Raw genomic sequence first — 16,803 nt, 5'->3', positions numbered from 1 at the left:
GTTCGACGCGGTACAAAACACCGTTACCGGTCGTCCCCGTGAATGACGGAAAACGAGCAAGCCGCAACCCGACTCCTGTAAATACCGAAAACGCTCCAACACGCGGCCCAAAACCGCGCCGCGAGTAGAACACGTCGCTTCGACGACGCGTTTGACTTTCAATTTAATTCACCGCGATCCGCGACGATAATCAGGACGCTTTCGCTACGAACCACGGCTTCTTCGTTAAACGTTGCAAACCGTTTTCCAAAATTCCCGCGCCCTTCAAACGAACGCGATCGTTTGCACAGCGTACGCTCGATCGCGAAAGTATTCCAGGCAACGCGTTTCAAACTGTTTGAAACCGTTTCAGACTGAAGATTGCTCCTTCCAGCCAATGATTTTCACGAGAATTTCGTCCCCGATTAAATTTTCCTCGCTATTTTTCTATTCAACGTTTCATAAATATTTAATTCTTCTCTCAGTTCTCACTCATGATACTGTAAGACTGTCGATACGTCGGTAAGTAGTTTCTTATGCTGAGTGAGAACCACTGTCGCGCGCATGCAGCTGTACGCAGGTTGTTTATCTACAGGCGAAACTTTAAACGTTAATAACTGTTTAACAAAGCCTCGATCAACAAATTGGTATTCTTGATTTTCGTTTTATTTTGCCCTCTAGAATCTTTCATTAAAATTTTTCATATGAATTTTATCGAGAGAGAGTATCTCTTTATGAATTATAAATTTATGAATTTAATTTGATTAACCATCGACTGGTTTGGAGATTGTTTTCTATACTAAAATTGCAGCTCAGAGTAAAATATACGATGCTAGGAATATTATTGTAACAAATTATGAGTGTTGTGCCATAACGAGCGTACAAGATAAGATTTGATTTTAAATAAATGTAACGAATTGAATCGATGATGACATCGTTTATTGGAACAGTAAAGTCACGCATACGCGACAACAGCTGTCAAAGTGTTAACGAGTGAAATACACTCGTGTTTTTTAGTAAATTTATCGCTGCAAATAGTACGTTTTACGAAAAGTTTTCTAGATTCGATCTCAGTCTGCCACACTGTTGGTGATGATCGATTGTCGAATTTCCATACCTGAATCTCGAATACTATTCAAACGTTACACGCCTGCTAACGACGTTAAATCCATAAGTGTCGTTAATATTCATCGCGGCTTTTGAAGAGGTCGTTATAAAGAAGAAACTTTATCCTTCAAATTCGTGACAGTTTTAAACGGGCAGAAAATTTCTTTTAACTTTTGGGAGCCGAACTTGAAACAGTTTTTCGAGTGAAATCGTATCCGTCCTCTCGTTTCGTAGTTGTAAAAGAATCTTCAAGGAAATTCGAATAAAATAAAAAATTGAAATAATCCCAGAACGATTATCAGACGATTATTATTAAAGAATTTTTATTATATCCAGAGTGCCTTCCCTAGGATCTTAAGTTAACATTATTTTAAAAAACTATAAGAAAAACCGAGACTGAGATAAAATTAAAAATTTGTAAACGTGACAATTGTATCACGATTTACATTTTACAGATTTTATTCGTCAACGTGTTTATAATCTTTTTATGACGGATTCGCGATTCTGTGTCACCAAGCTCATCGATATGTAACGACGCGTTAATCGTTTTGTTGCCTAACGTAGCTATAAAAACAGATTTCCATAAATTAGTTGAGATTGTGGAAATACGTTTGTACATGAAATTTAACAGGAGACGATTCACCTAAATTAAATACCATTTATATATTTTAATGCGAAGTAAATTTTATCGGAACAAAATATACAGCCTTGATTTAATCGTGCAAGCGTATTGAAGTTGAAAGCTTCACCTTATAAATCGAAAAAAAAATGACAACAAAAATGCCAAGCAACGCGTTTTAATAGATGTCAATTCGTTGGTGATTTCAGTAGAATTCGGGATGTTTTAATTAAATTTCTGGTTTAGAGAAAATTTCTATTCGCATGCTGTTCCACCTTTCTTTCCACCGGATCGAATTATTAATTAGTAATGAGAAAATTTTCACGTCAACGTTGACGTCGTTCGAAATACACAAAGGTAACTTCTGATCTTGTCAAATCTTCTGTTCGTTTTCAGACCATTATAAATAATTATTTCTCCTTACTATTTTTATTTGCTCAACTGCGTCACTGAGACTTTTTAAGTTGATTTCACTAGTTTCTTAAGGTTCTAAGAACGCTCGAAAGTACTTAAGTTTCCACGTTTTCTAATTTCTTAAACGAGGATCTTTAGAATGTATACAGATTATACCTTTAAATTTCTTTTAAGCATTAACGAGTATCGTTTCGTTTTACAGTACAAGTGTATAAAGTTTAATGTCGCGGGTGGTTTTACCTTTCACGACAAAATGGGATACCCGTCGAATCCACGATTAATGAATCGTGTTCTTGACGCAGTGGTACATTTATGCGGGACAAAAGGATCGACTGCTCGAGATGTCCTCGATTTCCTGCGAGAAACTTCGAAAACCACACCGAGAAACCTGACAATGCAGGTGACAGAAACGTCTTCGCATTTTGTCTTAAGGATTACAAAAAAAAAAATGCATTCAGCGATAAATAGTAAGGGAATTAGGCAAGCTTTGGCATTCGTCTGTTTTTAAATTATATAAACAAACTTTACTGGTAAAGTCTGTTCAGCTCGATGAGTATTTTTAAACAGGTACTTTAATCGAAGACTTGTGTAAAAGAGTTTCTGAAACGTAAACTGTTCCTACTATGAAATTTTTATTTTATATAAGACAATTTAGGGACAAGAAGACCTTATAGAAAACATAGTTTAACATAAGATTTTACCGAGCAAATCGTTACTCTTATCTATTCTTTATCTGGTCACTTTATCACACTATAAATACTTGTAGTTTCCTCGAGTTTTTTTTTCAAACGTTTGTATTACGTCAGGTCGCGTATATAGCATAACCAGTTGATCGCATTGATAATTACATCACATATTGCAGCATGACTGTCCATTCTTATTAATTATTATGATAATGATAAAGTTTGTTTTTTACATTCTTTCAAATCCTTTTCCTCTTAGCGTTACTCAGCATAACTTTTCGTTATTCCATAGCGTCTGTTAGCGTTCTTAAAAATGTAATGCAAAGATTTGTTCTTTTTCTATCATTATCATTATCGTTTGTTAGCCGACAAGTACAACGTGTAGCAAATTTTTTATTTTTTTATTTCTTTTTAAGGGATAACAAAGGTGGTAACGAACATATTAAATGACTCCTACATTTCTTTAATCTGGAATTATTTAACTTACACAATCTCCTAGACCTTGAACGAATCTATCGAAGAAAGCTAGAATGGGTGGATCTGGAGGGTAAACTCGTTGATTTGACAGCATAATATCTCAGTTACTTTAGACGTTTCATTTAGAATTCCCTGATGCAAAATATTCTGAAATTAATAATAATTTGAGTAACGATTCTGAAATACCATTATACAGACACTAGCATGCAAATGCTTCTTTTCCAAGTTAAAGTTTTGCAAAGTTGCTCGCCAAAGGAAAGAAGAGGATCAAGGGAATGTCCTGCAATTGTTTTCAGACTCCGTTCCTACGGATTTCTGCGTATTTCCGACTTATTTCAGACTCTTTTGCGCCGAAGACCAGCTGCTAATTCACAAGATCCCTAACCACCGTACTGTAGATAGTTCCTAAACAATTCGAAGAATTCGAGGAACTTTCGAACGTGTCTGGTAATCGATGAAACGAACCACCGAGGCTCGCCGGAGGAAGCAGCTTCTAACATTCTCTTTCATACCGGAAACTCTGAAAGCCTTGCACGGGCTTCGGATTTTTCTCGCACGATGCTTTGTTTGCGGGACCAGCTTGCACATATTTTTAGAATGAGCAACCATTGATACTCTGGGGACATTGTACAGGGCAGAAATTCGCGGTATTGGTTCTAAGTTAAATATCGATTAACATCCTCGCGATACTCTGGCTTCAAAGAAACAGAGTCACTAGACTTTGGTCAAATTGAATAATTTCTTTCGATACACGAAGCTTTCGTATATTTTACAGACTAAAGCATAAACTCGATTTTTTTTAAATTGTGATTTATACATAGAGCTTTCGTTGTCTTTCTTTAAATATTTCTCATCGTGGTGCTCGTTAACTAAGCTTTGAACGAATAAAGGAGTTTGCAAAAAATTTAGAATAATAATCCTGTATGAATCATTGATGAATAAATTCGAAACAGAGGGGTCCATAAACGTGTAAAGGTCTTGTTCCCCGTTTTATGCGAGATCAATTTTTAGGTTCACCGAGCGCTAAAGCACGCAGTAAACGCTGGACTCCTACGCCACCGAAGTGGTCGTTACAAGGTGCTATTCACGTTAAATCCAGCACCGACTGAGCACTCCGTGACAGTCGATAACGACGAAAGAGTACTGGAAGAAACGTCTACCCCAGATGGGAAGCAGCCAACTAGAAGGACCAGCTCCGATCGTGCGGAGCAGAACAGGTACGCCTATTATTTTTTAACCCTTAAACCCTAAGTTTCTTCTTCTCGAGAAAAAAAACCTTTGGGGGTTTATCGATAACTGAGGCCTCCAATAACGCAAAAACAAATTCTAATTCACATTTAACGACCTCGTATGTTTAATCGAAACAAACTTTCAGCCGTGTATGTGCGTAAGTGTCCGTTTCTCGTGAATTAGAATTCTGAATTTGGAAAGTTCGACCTGCAGATTATAATTCTAATTGGTAGCTGTATAATATTAACAGGTTCACTGTCCACGACCCGTATATGGGTCATACCACCGTGCTATTGGATACGCCGCTGAGAAACCGGACAGTGAACGCGTTAACATTATTCTTTTGGTATGTTATTCTCAGAGAAGTGCTGAAAAATGGATGTAAACGTAGAACAACTTAAAAGTAATCTACAGTGGCCATAAATATAGCTGTCAAGCTTCACGATCCTATCCTTGGCAAATTGGAAACCGAATCCAATCTTCGTCTGCTAAACAGGCTACACAAATGGTTTTAGCGTCTCTGTCTTTCTCTGTTAGAATTCTCAATTTTGTTTCTCCTTGCTTGGTTGATTTGCTATCTTCTTTCTTAAATTCTAAATCTTCGTATATTGAAAGAATATATATATTGTTCTGGAAAAAGGGACAATGTTTTGCACGCTATCGATAGCAAGCACCGTTTTACATTAAATATAATATTATTTTATATTAAATGTAAAAGTTTTTATTGAAAGATATCGATAATGTATGTGGCTAGGAGAATTTTCCCTGTACCGTCTGTGTAAATTGATGTGAAATTGATCGAAAATTGGTCCGGCACGGAACGTGTTAAGAAGACACGCCATATTGGTTACCGTTGAGAATCACTGGACCAGAGGTTAATCGCGCCTCAACGCACTGGGAAACTTTCCACGGGATGCGAAACTACGATCCAATTAATATCTCCTGGATAATACAGTTACGCGAGTTTCCGTCCTCCTAAAACGACGTTAAGGATAGACGTTGAGGCCGATGTTACGGTAGCTGTCCGAGTACTTTGCAAAAAGTGGCCCGTGACTCTCGAATGCCTCGAGTAGCTCGATTAATCGACTAGCTCCGATAAATCGAACGGAGTCGATCAGTTCGAACGATCGTAAATCGAGGTACTCGAACGATCACGCGATTGTAATTCGGTATTCTTCGAATTGTGAAACTCCAGGAATTCGTAACTTTTCGTAACAATCTGCTGAAACTACAATAACATAAACATCGCGAACTAAATATTTTAAACGGTAATTTAAATGAGTATTTTAATTTTTTTAACTATGTTCCACTGCTTCGAAACATGTGAAAATTGGCATTTTTTAATTTTTTTAATTATTTAAAATTTCGTTTTGCAACCAGAAATTCTGAAAAAATTCCTGTCCACGATTTTGTTTGTAATTTTAAATGGAAACGAAGCTTAAACTGTAAATTACTGTAAATTGCCTTGTAACTAGCTTAATATTAGAGTCAAGGGGATAAAATTCGGCAGAAAATAAGCTATTTAGAACGGAAAATTCATTATTTCGGAGCTTCTTATGAAAAGCTGACGTCATTATTTTTTTAAAGCAATATTTCTTTTGTTATTTTTACCGTTCGAACCTTGATCGATTCGTTCGACGAACAAACAGAATTAATTTTGCTCCAAAATTGAACCGACCTTTCTTTCATTTTTCTTTCCGCGATAAAACGACGACGAAGCTTTCGTGAAATCGGCGATAAACGGGTGTAGCTTCGCGTTAAAATCACTTCTAATAGCGATATTATTATGACGAATCAGTTATTTAACCGCTTTGTGCCCCTGAAAATACAGTTCGCGAGTAGTTCGCAAACATTTCACGCCGGAGCTCTCAGGCTCCACGAGTAATACTGGAGCAATTATACTTCAGCGAATTGGTCGTAACGTTTGTGCAAAACTCAGCGTGTTTGTAGTACACTTAAAAAAAGCTTATAATTTTGCAATCAACTGCCGATATTTCCGCCCCTGCGATTTTTTACACACAGATTGCGAATACTATCGATCGAGTTTGCATGGTTCCTTGAAATCCATTCTTTTACGTTGTCCTGAAATTTCTATAGTCGAAATTAATGCTGAAATGTATGTATTTTAAAATTCCACAAAGATTCTATTGACTTTGATAAATGTTAAATAAAGACAAACAGGATGATAAATTTATTTATTTGATGTCGCGATTGCGAGGGAAACAATGTTGTCGTTTTTTACAAAAACTGTATTCAAATTGAGGTAAAGTTGATTCAACGTTTTACGAGTTGCAATCCAGATAATAATTCTTTTGCTCGAGAATTCCTGCATAATTCTATTATGGCGTACAGAGGGAAACGCAAGAGACAGCATCGCGATAAGAAGCGTAAACGAAGCCGTAGCCGTCAGAAGAAACGAAGACGCCGAAGTGGATCCAGAAAGGACGACGACAGACCGATGGAGCACATGGGAAGAACACGAAATCCAAAGTACAAAGAAAAAGTCGAGAGGGATCGGTCACCGCGACGCAGGATAAAAGCCGATATCGGAAACGCGTCGTTGTCGTCGTCCAATCGTAAAAGGGACAAGGTGAAGTCGAGAGATCAGGAATACTATTCTGATCTATCGGATAACAGCGACTACGAGGGTGGACGATGCAGAGGTAAGAAACACGAGTTCTCGGACCAAGGTCTGGGTTAAATCGATTTGTTTATCATTTTTATCCCCCACGATCTCTTTTAAAATTGACGACTCCCATTTTGGGTGTGTGTGGCACAGAACAAAAATTGTAAACTTTATCTATTAGATTCCGGCTGCCCCAGTAAACGTTCCAACCTCTAAATATGAATTAAAATAATCGTCTTTATCACGGACTTTTTTCTCTCTGTATCTAGAAATATTGTTTCTACAAATACTTGATTGAAACAAGTAGAATAATTATCCTTTTATTTAAAAAAAAATGAGTTTAAAATATCGATAAACTAACTTACGCCTTAATTATCGAACGCGGTAAAATCAAGGAAAAACTTCAACAATGATTGTTTATTTTGGCGATGTACTCTCATGTACGCAAGCAGAATTAACGAGTAAACAACATCGAAAGCCGTGTAACCTCATAACGTTAAATCACTTTATTAATAAGTACCTTAAATGCTATATTTAAATGCTGTAGAAAAATTCATTGCAGACTTAGACCATTCACAGATAGATGGATATAGAATACCGATAGTAACAATTGAACCTGTAGAATAAAAAAATACAATGAATCGAGATTCATAATTATTTTCGATATAATTCGTGCGGTGTGTGGAAATGCAATAAATTATTTGCAGCGAGGAGAAAAACACCGGCTCGTCAAGAGTGTAAATGCAGCGAAAACTGTAAATCGAGCAGAAGATCTGTTTCGCGAAATCGTAGCCCGCAGAGACAGCAATCGCAACAACTGCAGCCGAAACACTCGCGCGACGACGTGAAGAACAATAAAATGGACCCAGACGATCGCAGAAACGTCGATCGCGAGGATCCAACCGATCAGAACGCGGAAAAAGATCACGAGCCGAACAAGAGTGGAAGCGGCAGCACTTTGTAAGATTCGTTGTCCATTTACGCCCTATCGGTGGTACGTAAAATATTTCGTAACGTTCATAATAATTTCTGGAACAGTATTTTATTTTTTGTTTTACTCGTAAAAAATTTTCGAATACACTGTACGCGCCGAAAATAAATTTGATTTTTGCCCGGTCACGGACGGGAACGGGAACTCGTTTGTCTTTATTAATAATTTAATCGGAATCAATTAAAAATTTCTACATACCTAATAAAGATTTCAAAATATAACGCCGACACTGTTGAAAAATCGACGCAACGCTTGACCGTTGCATTAATTGAATTCCAATATTCGCCGATAATTTAATTTCCGTGTAAATAGCCGAACGCATGGTCGACGATTCGCAGTTTGAATCTCGTGTTGACCTTTACAGGCGAAAAATACAGAAAAGTGCGTAAACTATATTTCGTATTAATTAAAACAAGTTGTTTCGCGACGTTCTACGAGACAAAAATTTTGTTTTTATCCCAAGGCCTTTATCTAATTCAATGATTTGATCCGAGAAGCGTCACTCGAGCCGGAAAATGCTTAAATATAGGTCGCCAAGCGTTTCTCGACACGCGAAAGAGTCAGTTAGATTCAAGTGCTCAATCAATAATGATATACAGTCGGTCACAAAAATATTGGAACACCAGTGCAATTTAAAAAAAAAAAACGAAAACAGATTTTCTACGTATGGTTATGTAATAATAAAAGAAAAACTGATTCTTTGATTCGTTCACTAACGAAAAATCATCAGCTTTGAATTTTAAACGAATATTTTGAGCATTCGTGACTACTAATGATGCTTTAATGTTTCCATTTTGAACTGTGTTTAAATTTAATGCACGTATCGTTATTGTTAAAAAACAATTTACTATTAGAGGAGACCAAAATGGACGTTACTGGCTGATTCAGACATTGGTGAAACGACATTTCGTATGCATCGACCTAATACAATAAGCGGCAATCAGTGAGCGATTGGATACACATTCGTAAGCCTTCGATAAACTGGCTAAAAATCGTTTCGTGATCGATCTGCTGGGATCCCTACCGAGTCGAGAAGTAATTTGCGATTACATCATTTAAGCATGAATTCCTCGACCTATTTTACAAGCAATCTAACGAGAGAATTATGATTTTCATGCCGACTTGCACGTCACTTTTCATGCGTTCCGCAGATCGATGGGAACAGTTAATCTGTACATGCAATATGGTTTCCATTGAACCGACAAAAATGTCAAAATAGCAAAACATTAGTACTTTTGCTGTAATTTACGTTCGAACGAAATGGTGAATTTCGAATTCGTTGTACTATCTTCTAAAGCATAGAGGGCTATTTACAACGATCAGTGATAACCCTTTGCACTCCAATGGCGTTGCTAATTATCGAAACTTTCCTTTCGAAATTTTATAATTATATTTCTCATATTAAGTTGATCGTCGATTCACTTCCCACAGGTAGCCTATAGTTTGTCTACAAATATAAAGAAACGATTACTTTTCAGTTTGTTTCAGTGTTTTCGGGAGTGAAAGGAACAGCGTCGACACTAGGAAAAAATGTTCTTATCGATGTGTTCTAATTTTTTAGAGGAACACATTTTCGTTAACGGTATAGAAAATTTTGAACAACGTAGTAGGAAATGTCGTTTTATCGGGGACCAGTGCGCGATGTTTGTGAACAAAAGAGCACGTCGAAAGCTGCGCGTTTACTATAGCGGAGAACGCCATTGGCTAAGCCCATAAACGGCAGAAAGGCTTTGGTCGTGCGACTACGTTGAAAAATATTTTGCTTGGAGGCGTATACGGTGACACGAGTTAGAAAAATCCTGGTAAAAGATGGGTTTCGCCTAGGATAAGGTCCTTTTCTTCTAACGGGAAGTGCACGCGGCGCACTCTAAGAGCTTCCTTGTTCCATTCGTCCTATCTGTGAAATATTACTCGGCTCCTTTGCCCGGATCCACGAGCTACTTTTCACCGATCGCGTCGTAAAGTTCACCCCCGAATAGTTCATCAGTTCTCCATCGTGCTCCCATCGAACCTATCGCAACACGAGAACACGCGAATCTGTTTCCAACTTGATTTTTCTCCACTGGGTTCGTCATCGTTTTCTAATCCTTAACCGGACTCTCAATCTTAACCAAATTATTTTACTTAACGTTGATTTTTACCAAATCATTTCTTGATCGAGGCTTCGTTAACAAGATATTAACAATTAAATTCAAAAATTTCAAATCGGTCTGGAAAAATTATTTTCGGTTGCGGAGGTCAATTACAATCATTTTTGGTGAATAGACATACCTCCGAAATCCTACCCACTTTCGAGAAAAAAATTCGAGTAAGTGTTGAAAGTTTTGGGTGAAAAAAAAGACTTTCGAATCGTCTTGGAAAAATTATTTTCGGTTGTGGAGGTCAATTACAATCATTTTTGGTGAATAGGCATACCCCCGAAATGTTGCGCATTTTCGAGAAAAAAATTCTGTACGGTCGGAACTTTAAACGTTAATAACTGTTTAACGAAGCCTTCATCAACAAATTGGTATTTTTGATTTTCGTCTTATTTTGGGCTGTAGAATTTCTCATTAAAATTTTTCCCAGGGTGGCCGTACACCCTGTATGTATTCATGCGTGTTTCTAAATTCTTCTACCGTGTAAATATCGAAAACGCTAATTCGAACGACAAACATAAGCGTTAATTTCGCGTAATTATGAATCGATTTAAGGATCGACGTTCCCAGTGCAAAAGGTAATTGTTAAGTGACTCGTTCTTGACGCCAACGCGTTAACTTTAATATCGAGTTAACGCTACGGCGCATCGGTACTTTGCATACAATTTATGCACGGCATAAATGCTCGGTTAATTGAACTACGAACGTAGACAATTCCTTGACAGCGATAATTGCATTGTTAAGTTGCACGGTAGCTACACTCGTACGGCGCGGTACAAAACGAACCAAGTGTGTTTGAAATTAACGAGTCGCGTCGTCGATGTCTGCTTTAACCATTATTCTTAATTAATCGACTAATCTTATTCCTCCATGCAAGATTGGAAACTTCTTTATCTCTCACGGCGGCTAAAAGACGATGTCGAATCAACAACAATTCCAGTTCTCTGGGCTACCGTTTATAAAAGAATAAAATGAAAATTAAACTGACAAAGTAGGGGATATACAAAAACAAACAAATTTAATTTTAAAATGATTTCCAGACGGGCCACTCGAAGACTTTTTATCAAAGAAATTAAAACGATAGATACGTGAAGAAATACACAATGCAATGGAAATTAATATTTGTTCATTCTCTTATCGAAGATTTGGCAAATTTTTTACCAATTTTATTAGAAATTACGAATGGGTCACTTCGACTGCTTGGGTAGTTCTAGTATTAAATGGCGGGAGAAATCTTGTCAGTGGAACAATTTAAAAAAAAATTGCTTTTTGCCGCGAAACACTGTATTTAAACGGAGACAAAATAAAACGATTGTTCGAAACTGCGAGACCGTATTTTTGAGAAAAGCTTCTACCGGCCCGTTCTCGAACGTATGTATTCTGGTTCTGTGGCGTGGAACGTGTAAGCAGCGTATCAGCTATCGCGAAAACACAAAAGACACTACGGGATCGCGATAAACTAGAGTTCTTCTTTGAAAAGCGAGAAGGAGCCCGGTATCATTATTTATCGCGATATTTTTCACGGCGAGAGAAGGGAAGGCTTGTCAGCGACGGCAGATTTCGTTTTCTGGAGGATCGTTGGGGCCAAACGATGCGTCTTGTGTTCACGAGCGTGTAATGCAATTTCTCGTTGACCCAACCGGGATGTATTCAAGTTTACGAAATTAAAGGGCACCGATCGAAATCGAAATCGTGGCGCGCGAAACGAAATCACCAAATTTCGTTACGATTATCTTCATCGATATTCGTAACGAGTTTATTGTTCATTCTTCCAGTAACCTTTTTACTATTTAACTCCAGGAGTTTTAAACAATTTTTATTTATATTCATCAAGTTATATTAGTCGACAAATGTACTTTTTTCTCATTTTATTATGAACGTCAAATTGCTTTTCTTCTTGGTCTTTAGCAGGATCGTGATTTGTTGTACTTAATCGAGTCCAGAAATTGGGTATTGCATTGGACCAGCTATCCCATATTTATGATTACATTATAAAAATATTTTCTATGAATAACAGAGCTGCTCACTCTCATTTAAGGGAGGAAACCACTGTGACGGTCGAAAATAAAGGCAATTTTCAAGAATTTTCATCCAGTAAATCTTCTGTAACTTTACTGTTACTTTAATATTTTGGTCACTCTTAAAACTCCCAAGCATCGAAAAGAGATAAAAAGAATTTCGATTCTTTCAATCCGTCACAGTGGTTTCCCCTTAAAAAAAATTTAATTGACTGTCAAACTTAGTTCGATTCATAGAAATGCGACGCGATTCAAACGAGCGGTCAACAAATATAGCGGCCACTAGGATCGTAAGTTCTATCGTTCCTTTATTGGAAAACGCTATATGCTCGTTACTTTGTCCATTAAATTGAATTTGCCGCGGTGAAATCTTACGGGGGCCACGAACGACGACACGACGTCTTTTAATTGAACTGCATGGAAACAGAAAGTTCAGCAAGTATCGTCGATGTGTTGCGACGTGAAAAGTGCGCTTTTAAACTGATTGCCAAGGGGGCGAACAGAATACCAGCGACCTAATTTTTCACAATACAGAAAAGATCCCCGCGACGAAAGGCGCAACTTTTGTAATAAAACTTTCTAATCGGACTACGAATGACTCGTACCCTCGCCATTATTTGACAGAAATCAGACTGCCGCGTATATATATTTTTCACTACGCAATAATCGGGCTCGTTGAAAGGTCCGCGCGAGCAGAAAAAGTTGCGAACGAAGAAAAGTTTGCTCCATCGATCGAACTCTTAACGCTGTCCATTCAAAATCTTTAAGATATCTTAATTGGTATCGTATTACGATAAAGTTAAACTTTCAAATGAAATCTCATTCTTTAAATAGTCTTTCGATCTTGTCTACCTTTTCCTTTATATGAATCTTGTTTAAAAAAAAAAAAAAAAAAAAAAAAAACGTGTTATTACCTAGTAGAACTCTGGTATAATATTTTCTTCGAATATTTCTCTGCACAAGTACGTAATAAAAACTCAGTCCGTTGAATAAGCAACGCACCATCGGGGGTAAAACCAATTTCTGGCCGTCAAACGTAAATTTACGCGACGTTACAGGACGCGAAAGGTCGTTACGCGAGTTTCGTGGAAAAGCGAGCAATAATTTTCTTTTTTTTTTCTTCGTAGATTATTAGACGCGTGTCAGGAAGGTATATCGGTCGCGGACAAATTTATTAAACGGTTTATCCCTCTTTCTCTCGGGTCCGGTAACGCGAGAAGGCGCGAATTTATTTCCCCCCGATGAATTATCGCCATTACATCGAAGGACGATAAAGTCGCGCTGGGAATTTCTTCGCAGCACCTAAGTGGCAATTTTTTTTCGCATAACGAAACGTCTTCGTTCGCGTCACGATAAATCTGCCCCACTTTAGATAAAAACTAAAAGGTTCTCTTTTTTTGCGTCGAGTTACATCCGCCCTTTTCATACCTTGGACATTTTTACAAGTTTTCCCTATTCCTTCCAACGATTCCTCTTCAACTTCCACGTTCGAACAAGGATATTTCAAAAGTATATATAAATATACAAATTTCAATTTTTTTTTATGAATAAATTTAAACAAAATTAAATAGTATACGTTTGAAAAATTACATTAAATCGTACGTCAAGGGGTTAAGGATTATGAAACGTTACGCGAAACAAATATCTTCGTTTCTCGCGTTTAACGATCTGTCGTACTTATTGCACAGTATTTCACATAATGCACGAAGAGGAATGTATTTCCAGCAGAATGGTTATCCAGCACATAATGTACGAATGGTTAGAAATTATTTGACTACCGTGTTTGAAGATCATTGGTTTGGCGCATATCGGACCGTGCGAACGACCATTTCGTTCACCGTATGAATCTCCATTAGATTTTCATTTATAGGGGCATCTACAACTCATTGTTTACGAAATACTCGCCGACACTATCCAAGAACTTCGGTATCGAACGATACGGTGCGTTCGGAGTCGTTTATTCGCGAAGTTTATTTCCTTGCGTAATCTAGACATACTTTTATGCATTTTTGTGCATCGATGCATCTAGGAAATGTAACTGTATCTTTTCTTAAAATGGAGATTCATTTTTACTGCGCTATTCCATGCGGTTCTTTAGTCTTTACAAAAAAGTACAAAAACAATGAACATCGAAGATTGTCTAGAACTGCTTTTTTTCAATTTTGTTAAGAGATGGAAAAGAGTTGCAACAAGTTTATAAAATTTCGTCAATTTTGATTTCAAAAGACAGGGTCAGAAATTTCACCATTAAAAGTTGTACAGCATTTAAAAAATTTCACTGCAAACAATTGTGTGCCATTTACGAGGCTCAGTCGACCAACAGTGTTAAGGAAATTTGAAACACTTCGCCACGGGAAAATATAAATTAACGACATTAGTATCAAAAATTAATGGAGGATCAGTCATCGAGAAATTTCGAAGGAATTACTAAATTACGCGAAAGAAACGAATCACGTATTATACAGTTTCTGAAACGAATAATTCCTACAAAATTTGGCAAACAAATTTGCGATAATTTTAACACCTTCGCCAGGTTTGGAAGATAAAATTTCTAATAAAATTCTACGATCGTACTCACCGATTACGCTCGATCTTCTCACATTGGAACTTCTTGAATCGGTGACGTTCAAACAATCCTTTCTTCATCACGAGAACAAGGCGACGAACTCTGTCGAAAGTATCAACGTCCTTTCCATCGGTCTCATCTTGAAATCGTGCGACACCCTCGAGAAAAAAAATCTTCTCTCATCGTCGATTGTCACAAACTTTCCAAAGACACGAGAAGCACGTGGCGAAGCCACGACGCGCACTGACTGCTTCGTACAGGACAGCTGACGAAGGATGGTAACTCCCCATTTGCCACCCACGCTTTCCCTCTTTCATTCGCCTACTTACTCTGCCTCTCTTCTTCGCGCTTTCTGATCCTCCCCTACCCCTTATCATCGCTCCCACCACTTTTGGGAAAGTTGGCCCGCAGTTCCTTCCGATACTCTTACCTCGACTGATATCAATTTTTTTCTTTTTTTTTTTATTTGTTCCAGGGGATGGTATTCGGTCCTCGAACCGCAAGATTTACTCGTCTCGATACCAAATTAAATTCATCTGGTGAAAAGTATTCCAAATAGTGGAATTATTCTTCCCAATTTTGCAAACTGTTCGTTTCGGTGTCGCGAAGTTTCCAATAAATAAGAGACGAGCTTATAAAATTACCGATATTAGTAAATGTTTCGCAAATACAGCAACAGGAAAAATTAAATTGAAAACCTTGGAGTACGGAATAATAAAATTCAATTTCTATCTTTGTTAATGAGGAAAATATGTAACGATATCATTGTGGTTTTTGATAAAAATATTATTTTGTTTAAGTAATTATTATCGTCGATTATATTAGTCATTTGTCCTCGTAACGTTCTCTACGCTTCAACTTTTACGACGTTTTTAATCTTTTAATCGTCTATTACGATTACCGTTGTATTAATCCCTCGTGTTAGATTCTTTTTGTTATTATTATTTCCAGTCCGTTCAAAAGACACTTGTTCCGTCCAAGGACCAGAGGCCTCTCTCCCAAAGACAAAGGTGGCTTTTCAACAATACTTTGCGCCAGCTTACAAAGCAAAAACAACTCAAGAGCGGTAACGGAACAATGTCCTAAAGTTCATTTCAGCTGAAGGCTGACCTTCTGGTAGCCCAAATTTGGCCTGCTTGGTTCGGAATTATAGTCCGTGCTGATGAACGCGTACTGCAACGATCCTTATTGTTAAGGTTACAAAAATATGGCCGGTCCAGAGAATGCCCTGATTAAACTATGTTCCGCATAATACCGTTATTATTCTCTGGTTACGAAACTGAGCAAATAAACTCTGATTAATTAAAAACGATAATAGAGGTACACGAGCAATCCTATTGTCTATTTTCAACGAAAATGTCCGAGATTATGGTACCGAAACCTTGCTAGAAACTCTGCTCAGTTGGTATCTTATTTTATTCGATCCAGAGACGAAAAAAGTTGTACACCGCTGCATTAGACCTTTTAATCGGACATCGTATGGCCCGCAGCTAATGAAAAACTACTTTGCCCTTCGTCCATGGTACGGCCTTTCGCCATTAATTCGGCACTGAATGCTTCTTTCTCCCTGCAATAGCTGCCGTCCGTGCTCCGCAAACTTAAATTTCATTTATTATCCATTCCTCGGAAGATTACTGCACTTCGTCCAACGAGAATACTAAAGACGAAGCGAAGAAAAAGTCGTCTATTACACAAGTGGAACGAAAAAACGTTAAGTTGTAGTAAATCGTAAAATGTGTTTCGTTTTCATTGTTTCGAAATTCATCTCGCCAGTCGTTCGAATTTCTGACGTTAAATTAATTTAATTCCCGAAGTTTTGAATTTATAAACGAAACGTAAGGAAGCAAACGAGTAAATTTTATATTTAAAAAACTCACGCCTCGTGCGAGCGCGATGGCGCCGCGCGTGTCAAGTAATCGAAGTCGGTACAGCTTGAATTCAGTCCAGGGGGTAGA

The 16,803-nt window shown here is 37.6% G+C and overlaps 2 protein-coding genes across 2 annotated transcripts in view; one reads left to right on the top strand and one right to left on the bottom strand.

Annotated features, from left to right (window-relative positions):
- Positions 1-15,073, bottom strand: part of Grd (GABA-gated ion channel) — a 41,808-nt gene extending 26,735 nt beyond the window's left edge. Inside the window, exon 1 of the mRNA XM_076777003.1 lies at positions 14,861-15,073. The gene's annotated coding sequence lies outside the window, so the exon portion shown is untranslated. The remainder of the gene's footprint in view (positions 1-14,860) is intronic.
- On the top strand, positions 2,373-8,184 carry LOC143347638 (uncharacterized). The gene is made up of 4 exons (XM_076777006.1): positions 2,373-2,519; positions 4,291-4,496; positions 6,862-7,172; positions 7,843-8,184. Exons 1-4 carry the CDS (start codon positions 2,373-2,375, stop codon positions 8,097-8,099), a joined length of 921 nt encoding a protein of 306 aa, XP_076633121.1. The 3' UTR covers positions 8,100-8,184.
- Positions 15,074-16,803: the final 1,730 nt, after the last annotated feature.

Source organism: Colletes latitarsis, chromosome 11 (genome assembly GCF_051014445.1).
Source record: "Colletes latitarsis isolate SP2378_abdomen chromosome 11, iyColLati1, whole genome shotgun sequence".
NCBI classification, from domain to species: domain Eukaryota; kingdom Metazoa; phylum Arthropoda; class Insecta; order Hymenoptera; family Colletidae; genus Colletes; species Colletes latitarsis.
This window is presented reverse-complemented; position numbering and strand designations above follow the sequence as displayed.

Bases quoted from the DNA above. Each gene is read 5' to 3' on its own strand.
- LOC143347638 (XM_076777006.1), top strand. From the start codon at position 2,373: ATGGGATACCCGTCGAATCCACGATTAATGAATCGTGTTCTTGACGCA. The intron at 2,520-4,290 runs GTGACAGAAACG...ATCAATTTTTAG, and splicing joins CGAGAAACCTGACAATGCAG to GTTCACCGAGCGCTAAAGCA. The intron at 7,173-7,842 runs GTAAGAAACACG...AATTATTTGCAG, and splicing joins CGAGGGTGGACGATGCAGAG to CGAGGAGAAAAACACCGGCT.